A 14791-nucleotide genomic window follows, 5' to 3' on the forward strand; every position below is an offset into this window, starting at 1 on the left:
ATAAGATTTCCTGCTACTTTTTTTGATTCCCAGTTTGATGAAAATTTTATTTTCTTGTTCTTCCTCAGAGTGTTTATGCAGGAAGAAACAAACACCAGACAGAAAACTAATGCTGCCTTCCTTTTCATGTTTTCCTTCCTTCCGCGTCCAGGTCCTGGTCCAGCCTCAGATCATCAAGACAGATTCCCTTGTTCTGACCACACTGAAGACAGATGGCAGCCCGGTCATGGCTGCCGTCCAGAACCCGGCCCTCACCGCCCTCACCACCCCCATCCAGACAGCCGCCCTTCAAGTACCAGTAAGAGCGGCCTTCTCCTGGCTTTCTCCCGCTGCGCCTCCTTCTGGGAGGAGCTGGACCTCAGAGACGTGAAAGTCTCTACACCACGAGGGTGGTGGAGCTCCAGAGGCCTTGTGGGTCCAGTTCCAAGGGTCACTGCTTGTCCTTTTGTTTTCCCTGGAAGAAGTGCCCCCAGCCCCCCAGTGTGTGTGCGCGTGTATGTGATGGGAGGGCCGGGGCAACAGCTCCACACAGCGCCTCCGAGGCCAGGAACGTGGCGGGCACCACACCCGTCAGTTGTGGGTTCTCGGCCACTTCAGCGTCCTGTAGCAGGCGAGTCTCGTCAAGTGTGGAAGCAGTGGCTTTATTCATAAAAGCAGAAGATAAACAAGTTGGGGAATATTCAGCCCCCCAGCCACAATGCAGAGAACTGTGATAGCTAAGACAGCCTGGCTGCACCCCAGAAATAGTGTGGAGTGTCCGAGACCTGTCGCCGTGCGCTCCTGCGGGAGACTGCACTTATGCGAGCTCAGGAGGAGGTGGGACTAAGCCGTGGTGGTAGAAATAGACTGGAACATGAGGGAACGTTCCAAGGGGGAAAGAGTGGTCCACATGCCGTCTTTGCGTAAGTCGGAAACATTTATCAAGCTACAGACAAAGTTTGTGGTGGGTTTTTTTAAAGATTACTCTTTAGAGTAAGTGGGGGGGAGGGCGGTGGTGAGGGGGAGACACAGAATCTTCCATCTGCTGCAACACTCCCCAAATAGCGCCAATAGCCAGGGCTGGGCCAGGCCAAAGCCGGGAGCCCTCACCTCCCACGTGGGCAGCAGGGACCCAAGCGCTCGGCCACCCACCCACACCTCCAGATGCACCAGCAAGGAGCCAGGTCAGAAGCAGAGCAGCTGGGACTCGAACCCCAGCACTGCCACACGGGATGCTGACGTCTCAAGTAGAGGCCTCACCTGCTGCCCCACTGTGCTGGCCCTTATTTTTTATTTTTATTTTTTTTTGCCATTTGGATGTTGAAGCCGTTTTTGAAGAAAATAGAACAAACATTGGTAAATAAACAAGAGGAAGGGGAGGAGGAACCTCTGGTTGGCCTGTGTCTAATGAAGTGGCTGTGGTTGAGCCTGAGTGTTCCTCCTGTGAGCCATGCGATGGCCAGACTGTGTGAAGAGGTGCTGTCATTTACCTCTCTGTCACTTAAGAAGGAGCAGTGTGTTGTGTGTCGTGGGGTCCTCAAGACAGATCCCTGGCCCCCGTGGGGCGCTGTGTGTCGTGGGGTCCTCAGGACAGACCCCTGGCCCCCGTGGGGCGCTGTGTGTCGTGGGGTCCTCAGGACAGACCCCTGGCCTCCGTGGGGCGCTGTGTGTCGTGGGGTCCTCAGGACAGACCCCTGGCCCCCGTGGGGCGCTGTGTGTCGTGGGGTCCTCAGGACAGACCCCTGGCCCCCGTGGGGCGCTGTGTGTCGTGGGGTCCTCAGGACAGACCCCCGGCCCCCGTGGGGCTCCTTGGGCAGTTCTGGACGTGGCTTGTCCCTGCAGCCAGCATGTTCCACCACGTTAGTCCTCTTGTAGAGGGGTTATCAGCTGCGGTTCTGAAGGAGGTAATGAGTGGCCAGCCGAGGGATCAGAGGTTCCTGGAGCCTGACTTACCCCAGGCCTGGTCTCAGACCGCGGGAAGCTGGCTGGATGCTACCATGGGGCCGGGGCTGGGCGGGTGTGTGCTGACAGGTGCTTTGTGCAGACTAATCAAGGGACGGCCCTGCCTCTTTGTGTGCTTGTTCTAGACCCTGGTGGGCAGCAATGGGACCATTCTGACCACGATGCCTGTGATGATGGGGCAAGACAAAGTGCCCATTAAGCAGGTGCCCGGGGGAGTCAAGCAGCTCGATCCCCCCAAAGAAGGAGAAAGGCGGACGACCCACAACATCATCGAGAAGCGGTACCGCTCCTCCATCAACGACAAGATCATCGAGCTGAAAGACCTGGTCATGGGGACAGACGCCAAGGTGCGGCCAAGCCAGATGCCGTGCTGGGCCGGGCCGGGCCGGGCCACCGGGCGCCCTCCACCTGCCTGCCATGGGAGCTCGGGGAGTCCCAGTTCCAGGCTGAGTGCTTGCAAGACTAACGCTTTTGTCAAGAGATGGAAAGGCAGTGATGCGCCACGACCTTTGCCCTTTCCCTGTGCTCTGCGGCCCTCCTGGGCCCCCAGGGTCAAGCAAGAGAAAGCCACCTGCCACTCACAGGGGCCCAGCGCAAAGCCTGTGTACCTTGTATACCTTGGTGGCACTGTGTTCAGGAGTGACTAGCCATGTTTTACCTTTTAGGGAAGAGAGAGAGTGGAGGGTGGATTTCTGACCAGGGGCAAACAGAGGAAATTGACTTTCCGTGCACTTCCGTGTCTCCTGGCAAGTAGGAGTTTTCACCTACGTCTGTCCCTTATTTGAACAGAAATTTCCCTTGTAGCCTGCAAGTCTAGACAGTATCTACCTCAAGAAAAAGCATCACTGTCGCTTGATAACTGCCCAGCGTTGTGTTCCTTTCCTTAAAATGTGTTTCTGGTGCCAGGGTTGTTGCAAGAAGTAGCAACAGTGCTACTTCTGTTGTCAGCCGTGCCAGGCTCCCATGAGTTACATCGTAGCCCTCACTGCACACCTGGGAATGGGAGGGTGAGGTGCAGGCACAGGGAGTGGTGTGTCCCAGGTGGCACAGCTGTCAGCAGGCGAGCTGGCACTGGGCCAGCGTCTGCCCCTCCCACACCGTCAGCCCCTGCCCGTCCGCAGCCTGCGGTGACTGCTCTGCTCTCCCCTGCCTTCCTTCCCAGATGCACAAGTCCGGCGTTCTCAGGAAGGCCATTGATTACATCAAGTACCTGCAGCAGGTCAATCACAAGCTGCGCCAGGAGAACATGGTGCTGAAGCTGGCCAATCAGAAGAACAGTGAGTACGCGCGATGCGGGGTCGGCCTCCCGGCTGCGCGCTAGGCACTAGCCCGCCCAGGGGCCCTGGAAACTGGTCACAAGCTGGAGTTTTCTTGGTTTTGAAGCTGTATTTTATTTATTTGAAAGGCAGAGTTACAGAAGAGAGCTTATATCTGCTGGTTCACTCCCTAAATGGGTGCAACAGCCAGGGTCTAGCCAGGCCAAAGCCAAGAGCCTGGAGCTCCATCTGGGTCTCCCCCGAGGGTGCAGGGGCCCGAGCACTTGGGCCGTCTTGTGCTGCTTTTCCAGGTGCATTGGCAGGGAGCTGGATCAGAAGCGGAACAGCCAGGGGTTGAACCAGCGCCCATATGGGATGCAGGAGGCAGCTTACCCCACTGTGCCACCATGCCAGCTCAACAATTTATTTCTTTATTTGAGAGACAGAGTGACAAAAATGAAGAAAGAGAGATGTTCTGTCCACCAGGTTACTCCGCAAATGGCTACAACAGCCAGGACTGGGCCAGGCCAAAGCCAGTAGCCCAGAATTCCATCCAGGTCTCCCAAGTGGGGGCAGGGACCCAAGCAATTGAGCTATCATCTGCTGCCTCCCAGAACGTGTCAGCAGGAAGCTGAATCGAGAGCGGAGCAGCCAGGACTCAGCACTGGCACTCCGATGTGGGAGGCAGGAACCCAAGGAAGCAGGTGGACCCCTGGGCACCTTGTTCGCCTCTCAGTGGCCTTTTCTTTGCAGAGCTCCTGAAGGGCATCGACCTAGGCAGTCTGGTGGACAGCGACGTGGACCTGAAGATCGATGACTTTAACCAGAATGTCCTCCTGATGTCCCCCCCGGCCTCCGACTCGGGGTCCCAAGCGGGTTTCTCCCCCTACTCCATCGACTCAGAGCCGGGAAGCCCCCTGCTGGATGATGCAAAGGTACAAGTCTGACCCCTGGAAGTCCCCCTCCCCCAGGGCCATAGTGGGGAGGCGGGGAGCCTGGGCCCGGTGGGCGGGCCAAGCGTTCAGAGGGCGTGGGCTGGAGAAGAGCTGGAGTTCTGTGAAATAGCCAGGTCCTGGAGAGCAGAGGGGAACTCCCTCAGGTTTGACTGGTCCCCGCTGGAAGGCCCTTTCAGGAAGCAACACGTGCCAGATCCAGAGCTGGAGCCCGGAGCGCTGTTCACGGGCACTGGGATTTGCCGGAGGTGCCTCGTGGCTTCCCTGGGCCCGTGGTGGGCCTGGCAAGACCGCTACACCAGAGGCAGAGCCACTGGTTTAGGCCAAGGCTGCCTCTTTCTGGAGATGATTCCAGTTTGCAGTCTAACAGGTCACATCGCAACCAAGAGCTTTTAATCCTCAAAGACAGCCTCTGGCGATTGTATCTTAATGGAACTAGTTAAGAGAAGTTCTGAGCCTAATGAGCTTCGGGGAAGCCTGTGGAGACCCCTGGGTTCCACGCAGCATTTTGACGTTGACAATTTGGCTGCAGAAGCAAAGTTGCCTCTGGTGTGTGTTTATTGTAGCAGGCATTCTCCGTTGTCCATGTATTGTACAGATGTGACAGTTTGGCAACAACAGGCCGTGCGGCGTATGAGATGCATTAGCTGAGGTTTCTGAATCATCAGAAGGCATTTTCAGATGGTTTTAGCATTTTTGGAGCCATGTGTTCTGCACACTCGGGGCTCAGGGAAGATCTGCGCCAGCCTCCCTCCCTCCGCGTGGACTCCCGGGGCTGGTGGGCTCAGCTGTCGTGGAACAGGCAAAATCCTTTAGGCAGGTCCACGAGAAAGTATGGCCTTTAATGCGCTTTACTGAGGTATGACTTCATGCAATAAAAATATATCTTTTTTAAATAGAAATATTTCCTTATTTATTTGAGAGGTAGAGTTACAGAGAGAGAGGAGGAGACAGAGAGAGAGGTCTTCAGTCTGCTGGTTCTCTCCCCAAATGGCTGCAACAACTGGAGCTGGGCTGATCTGAAGCCAGGAGCCAGGAGCTTCTTCCCAGTCTCCTACATGGGTGCAGGGACCCAAGCACTTGGGCCGTCTTCCGCAGCTTTCCCAGGCCATAGCAGAGAGCTGGATCAGAAGAGGAGCAGCCAAGACACGAACCAGTGCCCATATGGGATGCCAGTGCCGCAGGCAGAGGCTTAGCCTACTTTGCCACAGTGCCGGCCCCAAAATATATCTTTTTTTATTGTTCTTTCTAAAGATTGATTTATTTATTTGAAAGGCAGAGAAACAGAGAGACAGATCTTCCATCTGCTGCTTCATTCTCCAAATAGCCTCAATGACTGGGGCCGGGCCAGGCCAAAGCCAGGAGCTTCTTCCAGGTCTCCCATGTGGGTACAGGGACCCAAGCACTTGGACCTTCCTAGGTGCATTCGCAGAGAGCTAGATCGGAAGTGGAACAGCTGGGACTTGAACCAGTGCCTCTATGGGATGCCGGTGCGGGAGATGGCAAATCTACCCACTATGCCACAGTGCCGGCTCACCATCTACAGTCCTGGGAGTTTTCCAGACGTGCGCAGCCACGTAACTATCAGCACAATGAAGATGCAGACATGCACATTGCCTCTGGAAGCCCTGGCACACCTGGCAGGTGGCTCCCACACGTTGGCCCCCAGCCCCAGGCAACCACGGTCCACTGGCCATCTGGCCCTTTAGATTCTCCTTCCCTGTCCTGGAATCGCGCAGGAGCAGAACCATCCAGTGTCCTGTTGGGACTGAGCTCTACCCCAAAGAAAATCGCTTCCGCTCCCGCTGTCGGGAACACGGTCTCTTCTCGGCCCACCGAGGGAGAGCACACCGTGTGTGAGCAGCACTGTGTGAACTGGGCTTCCCGGTTCACTCCTGGCTGTTTCCCGTCTTCCCTGGTGGTTTGTTTCCTGGCGTGTATACGAGGAAACTGCCGCGAACCCCCGCAGGACGCATGCCCACCTCCCGGCCCTGTTTGCAGGTCAAAGATGAGCCGGACTCCCCCCCTGTGGCGCTGGGCATGGTGGACCGCTCCCGCATCCTGCTGTGCGTCCTCACCTTCCTGGGCCTCTCCTTTAACCCCCTGACCTCGCTGCTGCAGTGGGGCGGGGCCCACGACACCGACCAGCACCCGTCCTCCGGCTCCAGCCGCAGCGTCCTCTCCTTGGAGTCAGGTAGGCCGGCTGGGCAGCCGTGGCGGGAGGACTGCGCGCAGACCGTTCGCTCCCCTAGTAGATCCCAGGTGCTGTTGCGGCCCCCTCTGCTTGCTGCCTACAGGGACTGCCCAAGTCCCGTTTTAGAAGTAAAAGGCAGACGCACGTTCAGGTGGAGAGGACAGAAAAATGAGGAACCTGCCGTGCAGGAGTTCCTGGGAGGGGGCGGGGGAGGGGGAGTGTGCCTGTCTGCAGGGGGAGGGGTGGTGCGTCTCGGCTGAGTTGGAAAGCCAGCGTGCTGATCCTCTGGGGCTAGCAGAGATGCGTGTGGAGCTCAGTGTGGCGGTGACAGGGCTACAGGAGTGCCGTGTAGACCATGGGCCGCCGTGGGGCAGAGGCTCTGGCATTCACTCCGGGGTCCGTGGGGCCCTTGCTGAGTGCACCCCCACCCCGCCACGCCCAGGTCCCACAGGCTGGCTTGACTGGGTGATGCCGACGCTGCTGCTGTGGCTGGTCAATGGGGTCATCGTCCTGAGCGTCTTCGTGAAGCTGCTGGTCCACGGGGAGCCGGTGATCCGGCCACACTCGCGCTCCTCCGTCACCTTTTGGAGGCACCGGAGGCAGGCGGACCTGGACCTCTCCAGGGTGAGTGCTGTCCACCCTCAGCTTCCTCCACAGGCTCCCTAAGAACTCGGCAACCTGTGTGGAGTCCGGTGTGGGTGGGTCCTGTGGGAAGGGCTGTGGTACAGATGGCAGGGGCCCTGCTCCTGGCAGGGGTGGACGGTGGGTGATCTCCCATCCGTGCTGTGCCATGGGAGGAATCAGGTGCCGTGGCGGGTGGAGGCAGTGCAGCCGCCTTCTCAACGGGGGGATCTGAGGCTTGGCAGAGCGCTTGGGGCAGGCAGAAAGGTGGGCGTGGCAGGAGGGCCTTCCAAGCCAGGGCTGGGGACCGTAGTTTGTGCTAAGGGCCATCTGGGTATTCGTAGCATCATCTGGGAACTATACAAAACTTTGAGCTCAGACATCAGCCTGCTGTAGATGTATTGAATTTCCAGTCCCACCTGCGCTTGCCTCGCCTGGACCAGACCACGTGAATCCATGGCCTTCCCCGGCCCGTAGCCCTCAAGGGCTGTGTGGTGGACGGGTCCGGGGTGTGGGGGACAGCGGCCGGTGTGCGGCCCACGTTGGAGGGACCTCACTAGTAACTGATTCGGGCTTTATTCCCAGTGCTCTGAGAGCCAGGGAAGGTTTTGGAACAAGAAAATGAGCTGGAAGTCAACACAGGGCAGCCTGTGCAGAAGAGTCCAGGGCGACCCAGGGCACCGGAGGAGGAGCTAAGCAGTCACATCCCAGGAGGGCAGCAGGCGGCACGTTCCCTGCGGCCAGCCACACGCCCGCTCTGCCCTGTGCAGGCGACAGCTGTCAGTTGAGAACCTCATTGGCCAGTCTGTGTCCGTCAGCCGTGGCCAGGGCTGTGGGTCCTAAATGTACATGAGACCTGGGGGCTGTTTCCTGGACAGCAGTGTCCACAGGCGGGTGCAGGTGCGTGCAGTCTGTCCATGTCGGTTCTGCTGCCACCTTAGAGGTGGTCACTCGGAGGGCACCTCCAGCCACTGTCCCTCATCTACTCCCATAACCATAGGAGACGCAAAGCACGGGCCATACCAGCTCATGTCGGGGGTAAGGAGGGGAGACTGTGCTGCGTTTCCCAAGACCAAATAGTGGGCCTGGGGCTTCGGCCTCCCAGTCTAAGGGGTGGCCGGCGGGGTCTGCAGTGCAGCACCGTAGACTCCCCCTTAGATCCATCAGGGCAGCAAAGGTTAGCTGTGGTTTGGTCTGAAACCGTGGTCTCCAATGTGGCAGACATGAGACTCACCCCGCAGGCCCCGCCCCCGAGGGTTGTGACTGGGTCTGGATGGGGCCACGCGTCTGCATTTCTCTCTCAGGACTCCAGGGACTGCCCCGAGAGGCCACGGCCCTGCAGAGCAGGCCGTCCGGGTTCCTGTGTCCGTCTTCGTGCGGACGTCCCCTGCGTTTGCTCACAGAGCGCCCCGGTTGGCGGGAAGGCGGGAGGCAGTCCCTCGGGTATCAGCAGGACTTCCCTGGGGAGAGCTGAGAGCCGGTTCCACTTTGTCGTGACTTCCTGGACTTCCCCAGATGCTCCTCACTGGTTATGGATTCTGTAGCCGTGAAGCAGAGGAGCGTGGAAGTCTTGCAGCCAGACCAGGACCCTCACACCCAGCCCCCTTGCTGCTTTGTAGGGGGATTTCGCAGCTGCCGCCGCCAACCTACAGACCTGCCTGTCGGTTCTGGGCCGGGCGCTGCCCACCTCCCGCCTGGACCTGGCCTGCAGCCTGTCCTGGAACGTGATCCGCTACAGCCTGCAGAAGCTGCGCCTGGTGCGCTGGCTGCTCAAGAGGGTCTTCCAGCGCCGGCGAGCCCCCCCGGCCACCGCAGCCGGCTTCGAGGACGAAGCCAAGACCAGCGCCCGGGACGCAGCCCTGGCCTACCACAGGCTGCACCAGCTGCACATCACAGGTGGGGCAGGCTGCCTTCCTGGCTTGAGTGCCCCTCAGGGTGGCTTGCCGGGTCTCCACCCAAGCTCTGACTGCTCTGTCATCTTTCAGAGCGGGTGGTCCAGCCACAGTCCCGTGGTTTGTGGGTTGTAAGGTGCCCACGGGAGGTGTCCCATAAACAGTGACGTTGGCGGTTTACCTGTAGTGATTCTTAGAGTAATGGTGAGACTTAACATTGATGGCATTTTAAGTTCAGTGAAGTAGGATCATTTATTTCATTCAGGAAGCTCCCAAGCTCATGGAAGGGCAGAGCGGTCAGCGAGTGAGTGACAGTGTGCTGAGTACGTTAGACTCGGCACGGGAGCCTGCTGTCCCTGGGAAGGCCGAGCGTTCAAGAAACTTCCTGGCTTTGTGGGAGGAAGTGTGGAGGTGGCTAACTTTGCAGGAGGTGGGCCTGCCGGGCGGAGCCTGTCCCAGAGGTTGGCGCGGTGCCTGGACCACGAAGGATCCCGGTGCCAGTGTCTCGGCGAGGGTGGAAGGAGGGTGATTTGTGTGGTGCATCTCACCTTTAGATGGCTCGCTCTGGGACAGCTGGAAAGTGGCCCCGTGGGGGGCAGGGTGCAGTCGGGGCGGCCAGACTGAACGTGAGAGACGCTGGGAGGACTGACGGAGGGACGGTACAAGGGGGACTTGACTGGACTGTGGATGTGCCTGGCAAGGAAGGGGAGTGGCTACCGTGGCTCCTGGCCTCTTGCTGGGGTACTGGGGAACAGTAATGCTAACGACAGAAGCAAAGAAAGCAGGAGAAAGCGCTGTTCCCGGGGAAGAGGCGAGGAACTCCAGTTTGGACTCCTGCCATGAGATGGGAGGGGAAGTCAGTAGGCAGTGACGTGCTGGCTCTGCCGCCGGGACAGAGCGTGGCTCGGGCCTGCAGGTGAGAGTGACAGCCGAGGGAGCTGCCCGGGGCTGCCGGAGGACACCCGCACACAGGGGGCGGGCAGAGGCCGCGGAGGCGGGGTGAAGGCTGCCAGGGGTGGGGGGCAGTGGGAGAGGTCCGAGGAGACCCCAAATGCCCGGGGTTGGAAGGACGAGGGCCGAGAGGGTTGAGGAGGGAGGTTGCTGCTGAGAAGTCTGACGAGGGCCAGGAGTGGTCCCAGGGAGGCTGGAAATGCCTGCTGACCGCCAGGGGCTTCAGCCGGAAGTGGGGCAGAACCAGGCCCCGAGGAGATGAGGCGGTGGAGCCGGCGTGCGGCGTCAGCACCTGTGCCCGTGTAGAGCCTCAGGAGAGATGCTGCCTTCTGTGTTGTTCTGCTCCGGGCCTTCGTGTGCCCGCGGGCAGGACGGGCCCACACCAGGCCTCTGCCTCCCGGCTGTCCGGCTCTGTAGACTCCCAGCTGGGAAGCTGCACAGCTCTCAGCACTTGTGGTCCAGAACCTGTGCGAGGCACCGGGGACCGAGAGGACTGAACACGGGTCCACATTCCCTCTGCCCTGCTTTCCTGCCGGGAGGCAGCAGCCGGTAGGAACAGAGCCTGGCACAGAGGTCTCCTGTGCCGCTGAGAAGACCAGGGAGACAGGGCCTCCTGGGTGATGCCAGAGCCCCGGCTGGCCGCTGCTGGACCTTGGCGCTGGCCTGTGCCACCTCCCAGCCCTGTGCTGAGGACCAAAGCAGGTGACGCCATGCAGTCTCGGGAGAGCTGTGGCGGGCCCTTGGGCTGTGCGAGGCCACCTCGTCCCCGGACTTCTATGTCACCAGGGGAGTGTGTAGTGAGTGTGCCCTGGCCGTCCACCTACTGTCCAGCATCTGTCATTGCTGTCTTACATTTCTTCTCCCCTCAAAGAAATGTGTGCTTCTAAACTGGGGATTTTAAGTACAAACAAACCCAGTCGGTTTTTGTTTGTTACTGCTGCTGAATTTGGCGGGGGACTTGGGATGGTATGAGCAGAATGTGGCCATACTGTTGACACTGCATAAAAAACGGTGTGCAGTAATGTGGACAGCCCCGTGACACAGAGCCGGGTGCCATGTCCTCAGCCACCCTGGGAGGTGGACAGGTGCACACAGCAGGAAGCCACAGTGCCCAGCACCCTGTCCAGGCCTGTCCACAAAACCCCCTCCTCTGGGAACGCCGTCACTCCGGCTGTGTAGAGTGAGTAAGAAGTTTGCTGTGGAAGGTCTGTCAACATGAGCATCTGTTTCCTGCCCTAGGGAAGCTTCCGGCAGGGTCCGCCTGCTCGGACGTACACATGGCTCTGTGCGCTGTGAACCTGGCCGAGTGTGCAGAGGAGAAGATCCCGCCAAGCACGCTGGTCGAGATCCATCTGACGGCTGCCATGGGGCTCAAGACCCGGTGTGGAGGCAAACTGGGCTTCCTGGCCGTGAGTACCCTCCCCAAGAGTGGAGCTGTCGGAATTGTGATGAGTGGGCAGTCTTGGGTCGTTTATTCCACCAGACACCAGAGCAGAGAATGAGGCGGAGCCAGGACAGAGCGGGGCCTGAGGTGCGGAGATTGGTTCCACGAGTGGTTGATGTGTGGCTCCTTTGCCCTTCATGAAAATTCTCAGAATCTCCGCTTAGGCCTCCGGGTTCTTTTATTTACCCAGAAGGTTTTTATTGGGCACTTTGTGTTGATCACAGTGCTGTGGGTCCACAAATTAAAAAAAAACCCACACACAAAACAGCCCAGTGTGTCTGTGCGAGGAGCTCAGGGCGCAGGGCGGGAGCTGGGGCCGGGCGGTGCCTGGCTCGGAGCCAGCCCTGGGCACTCACAGCCGGGTCACCGTCCGAGGCTGCCGGTCTCACTCGGCCTCTCCAGCTGAGTGTGTGAGATATGTTCGGAACGGGACTGGCACGTCACGGTTTGTTTCCATATCTGGGTACTGGCAGGGGTGAGCTGTGCCCTGTGGTGACACTGGTGGGGCTCCCAAGGTGCCTCATGATAGTCTGGGCGACAGAGGGCATGGGGAAGCCCGGCTCCACCCTGTGTCTCATTGCAGACAGGACGGTCGCCCTGAATTCGGTCACTAGCAAAAGCCACCAAGTACCACTTCCGGAGTGCACATGCCGCAGGGCGGGGCCTTGTCCTCAGGCAGCATCCCATCTGGCTGGGAATCCAGACGGGAACCAGGCCTTCAGGGCGGTGCTGGGGTGGGTGCCAGGCAAAGCTAACTCGCTGCCCGGGAGCCCGGCGAGCTCCTGCCCGTGGCCTCAGGTGAAGTCAGGGTGGGCTTCCCCAGCTTAGACAGCAGGCGGCGGTGAGTCCAGCCCCTCCCGGTGTGTGTTTCTGCTCTAGGTCAGTGCCGTCACACTTGTGTAACGTGCACACATTATAACTCTACGGCTTGACGGTGTGCACTCAGTGAGCTCACCGTGCAATCCAGTCGAGCAGTGGGACGTGGGCCAGCATTTGCCGTAGTGGCTGAGGCCGCGGCATCCTTATCAGGGGCCCAGGGTTGAGTCCCGGCTGCACTCCTGATTCCAGCTTCCTGCTGACGCACACCCTGGGGCACGGCAGGAAGGCTCAGTGGCGTGCAGGCATTGGTCCCTGCCACCATGGGAGGGGCCTGGATTGAGTTCCTGGCTTCAGCCTTGCCCACCCCTGCTGCCGGCGGGCATTCGCGGAGGGCACCAGTGGGTGGGAGCTCCGTCTGGCTGTCCTGTGTGGGTTTCTGTGGAATGCAATGAATAAATAATTTTTTTCAGGCAACATATTGTTCTCAGACCCCCCCCCCCCCCAGCGGCCCCTCAGGCCGTTCTTCTCTCTCTTCCCACCTCCCCCACCACAAGGTAGCCACTCTTCTATTCTGGATTCTGTTTACTCTGCCTGTTACTTGTTGTTTCTGTAAACGTTGTCCTGCAGTCCAGTGTGTGTGTAGGTACAGAACGTCCTTAGCACGCAGCTCAGCGACCTCACAAAGTAAAAGCCCGTGAAACCAGCAGACAGCGAGAGACACCCGAGGTACTGCCCTGGGAGCCGCATGTGGTGCAGCGATTAAAGCCGCCACCTGCAGTGCCAGCATCCCACACGGGCGCCGGTGCCAGTCCCGGTTACTCCACTTCCAATCCAGCTCTCTGCCACGACCTGGGAGAGCAGGCCTTGGCCCCTGTGCGCGCGTGGGAGACTCAGAAGAAGCTCCTGGCTTTGGATCGGCACAGCTCCGGCTGTTGCAGCCATCTGGGGAGTGAACCAGCGGATACTGCCGGGGGTGCCCCTCCCATTTACCAGAGTGTGGGCTCCGTTCCCCGTCCCAGCTTCCTGCTAACGTGTGCCCTTGCGGCAGATGGCTCAATACTTCCCGCGTGGGAGACCCTCAGCTTCAGCGTGGCCCAGCCCCTGCCCTTGCTGTTTCAAGTGTTTGGGGAGTGAACCAGCAGGGAGAAGATTTCTCTGTGTCTCTACCTTTTAAGTAAATAAAAATAAATTTACTAATTTTTAAAAAAGGTTTATTTATTTGGAAGAGTTACAGAGAGAAAGAGGGAAAGACAGAGAGGTCTTCCACCTGCTGGTTCACTCCCCAGATGGCTGCAGCAGCCAGGGCTGGGCCAGTCTCAAGCCAGGAGCTTCTTCTGGGTCTCCCACAGGGGCGCAGGGGCCCAAGGACCCGAGCCAATCTCAGCTGCTTTCCCAGGCCGTAGCAGAGAGCTGGATTGGAAGTAGAGCCGCTGGGACTACGTGCCACTACACCACAGCGCCGGCCCAATTAACTATTTTTCAAAGGTGAACCAAGACCCTAGAAGCCACCCTCACTGCCGTTTCCCCGGAGGCCTCCACTGTGCTGTGTGTGGTTTCTTGTCCCGGGTCACGTGTGAGGTTCCTTTGTGCTGCCGCATCGTGGCAGAGGGGCCATTCTCGCCGCGCACGGTGTTCGTGGTACCACTAGACTCGCAGAGGGACTTGTGAGTTGCTTCCTGTTTTCTGTGGCTGTCACTAGTGCTACCGCGACCCTCCACCTGTACGTCTTCCAGTGAACAGGTGACTGAATTTCTGCGAAAGGCACGGCTGGCTCAGAGGTTCTGTGCATCTCCAGAGCGACTGCGCCAGTTTCACTCCTCCCGCCGTGCACAAGAGCTCCCGGCTCTCCATTCTCACCAAACACGTGCCGGCGTCCGGCTCTTCCTCTTCCTGGCTGTGACCCTCAGGGCCGCGGGCCTTGTGGATACCCACGTCCGCTCTCTGGCCCACCCTGGCCTCTCTCAGTCTGTTGGTGAGCACAGGTTCTTAAAATTAAAGAAACCTGGTTCATTCGTCTTGTCCTTTGTGCTTGGACACTTTGTGTCGCTTCTGCATCGTCTGCTGCAGCTTCATCTTCCGTCTTCACACGCAGCGCCCTGATGCACCTGGGGCGATTCTGTGTGAGGTGAAGGTAGGGGCGCAGGATGTCTGCCTCATCCAGAACCTTTTTTTTTTTTTTTTAAGATTCATTTATTTTTATTTGGAAGGCAGAGTTACAGAGAGGCAGAGAGAGAGAGAGAGAGAGAGAGGTCTTCTATCCGCTGGTTCACTCCCAGATGGCCACAACGGCCGGAGCTATGCTGATCCGAAGCCAAGAGCCAGGAGCTTCTTCCAGGTCTCCCATGCAGGTGCAGGGGCCCAAGCACTTGGGCCATCCTCTGCTGCTTTCCCAGGCCATAGTAGAGAGCTGGATCGGAAGTGGAGCAGCCAGGACTTGAACTGGCACCCATATGGGATGCCAGCACTGCAAGCAGTGGCTTTACCCACTACGCCACAGCACTGGCCCCAATATTTATTTTATTTGATAGGCAAAGTTACAGAGGGCAGAGACAGAGAGAGATGTCTTCTATCCACTGGTTCACTCCCCAGATGGCCGCAACAGCCGGAGCTGGGCTTATCCAAAGCCAGGAGCCAGGAGCTTCCTCTGGTTCTCCTATGTGGGTGCAGGGGCCCACGCACTTGGGCCATCTTCCACTGCTTTCCCAGGCTATAGCAGAGAG

General features: G+C 58.9%; 1 protein-coding gene across 2 annotated transcripts in view; it reads left to right on the forward strand.

Moving 5' to 3' along the window:
- SREBF2 (sterol regulatory element binding transcription factor 2) overlaps nt 1–14791 on the forward strand; it is a 64072-nt gene that overhangs the window by 34348 nt on the left and 14933 nt on the right. For both annotated transcript variants that reach the window (XM_002721384.6, XM_089309016.1), the window contains exons 4-11: nt 152–298; nt 2067–2288; nt 3104–3218; nt 3951–4132; nt 6152–6344; nt 6787–6968; nt 8585–8861; nt 11048–11217. In XM_002721384.6, coding sequence (XP_002721430.5) covers nt 152–298; nt 2067–2288; nt 3104–3218; nt 3951–4132; nt 6152–6344; nt 6787–6968; nt 8585–8861; nt 11048–11217 — 1488 coding nt within the window. The remainder of the gene's footprint in view (nt 1–151; nt 299–2066; nt 2289–3103; nt 3219–3950; nt 4133–6151; nt 6345–6786; nt 6969–8584; nt 8862–11047; nt 11218–14791) is intronic.

This window comes from Oryctolagus cuniculus, chromosome 11 (genome assembly GCF_051225735.1).
Source record: "Oryctolagus cuniculus isolate XC-2025 breed Fujian yellow rabbit chromosome 11, ASM5122573v1, whole genome shotgun sequence".
NCBI classification, from domain to species: Eukaryota; Metazoa; Chordata; class Mammalia; order Lagomorpha; family Leporidae; genus Oryctolagus; species Oryctolagus cuniculus.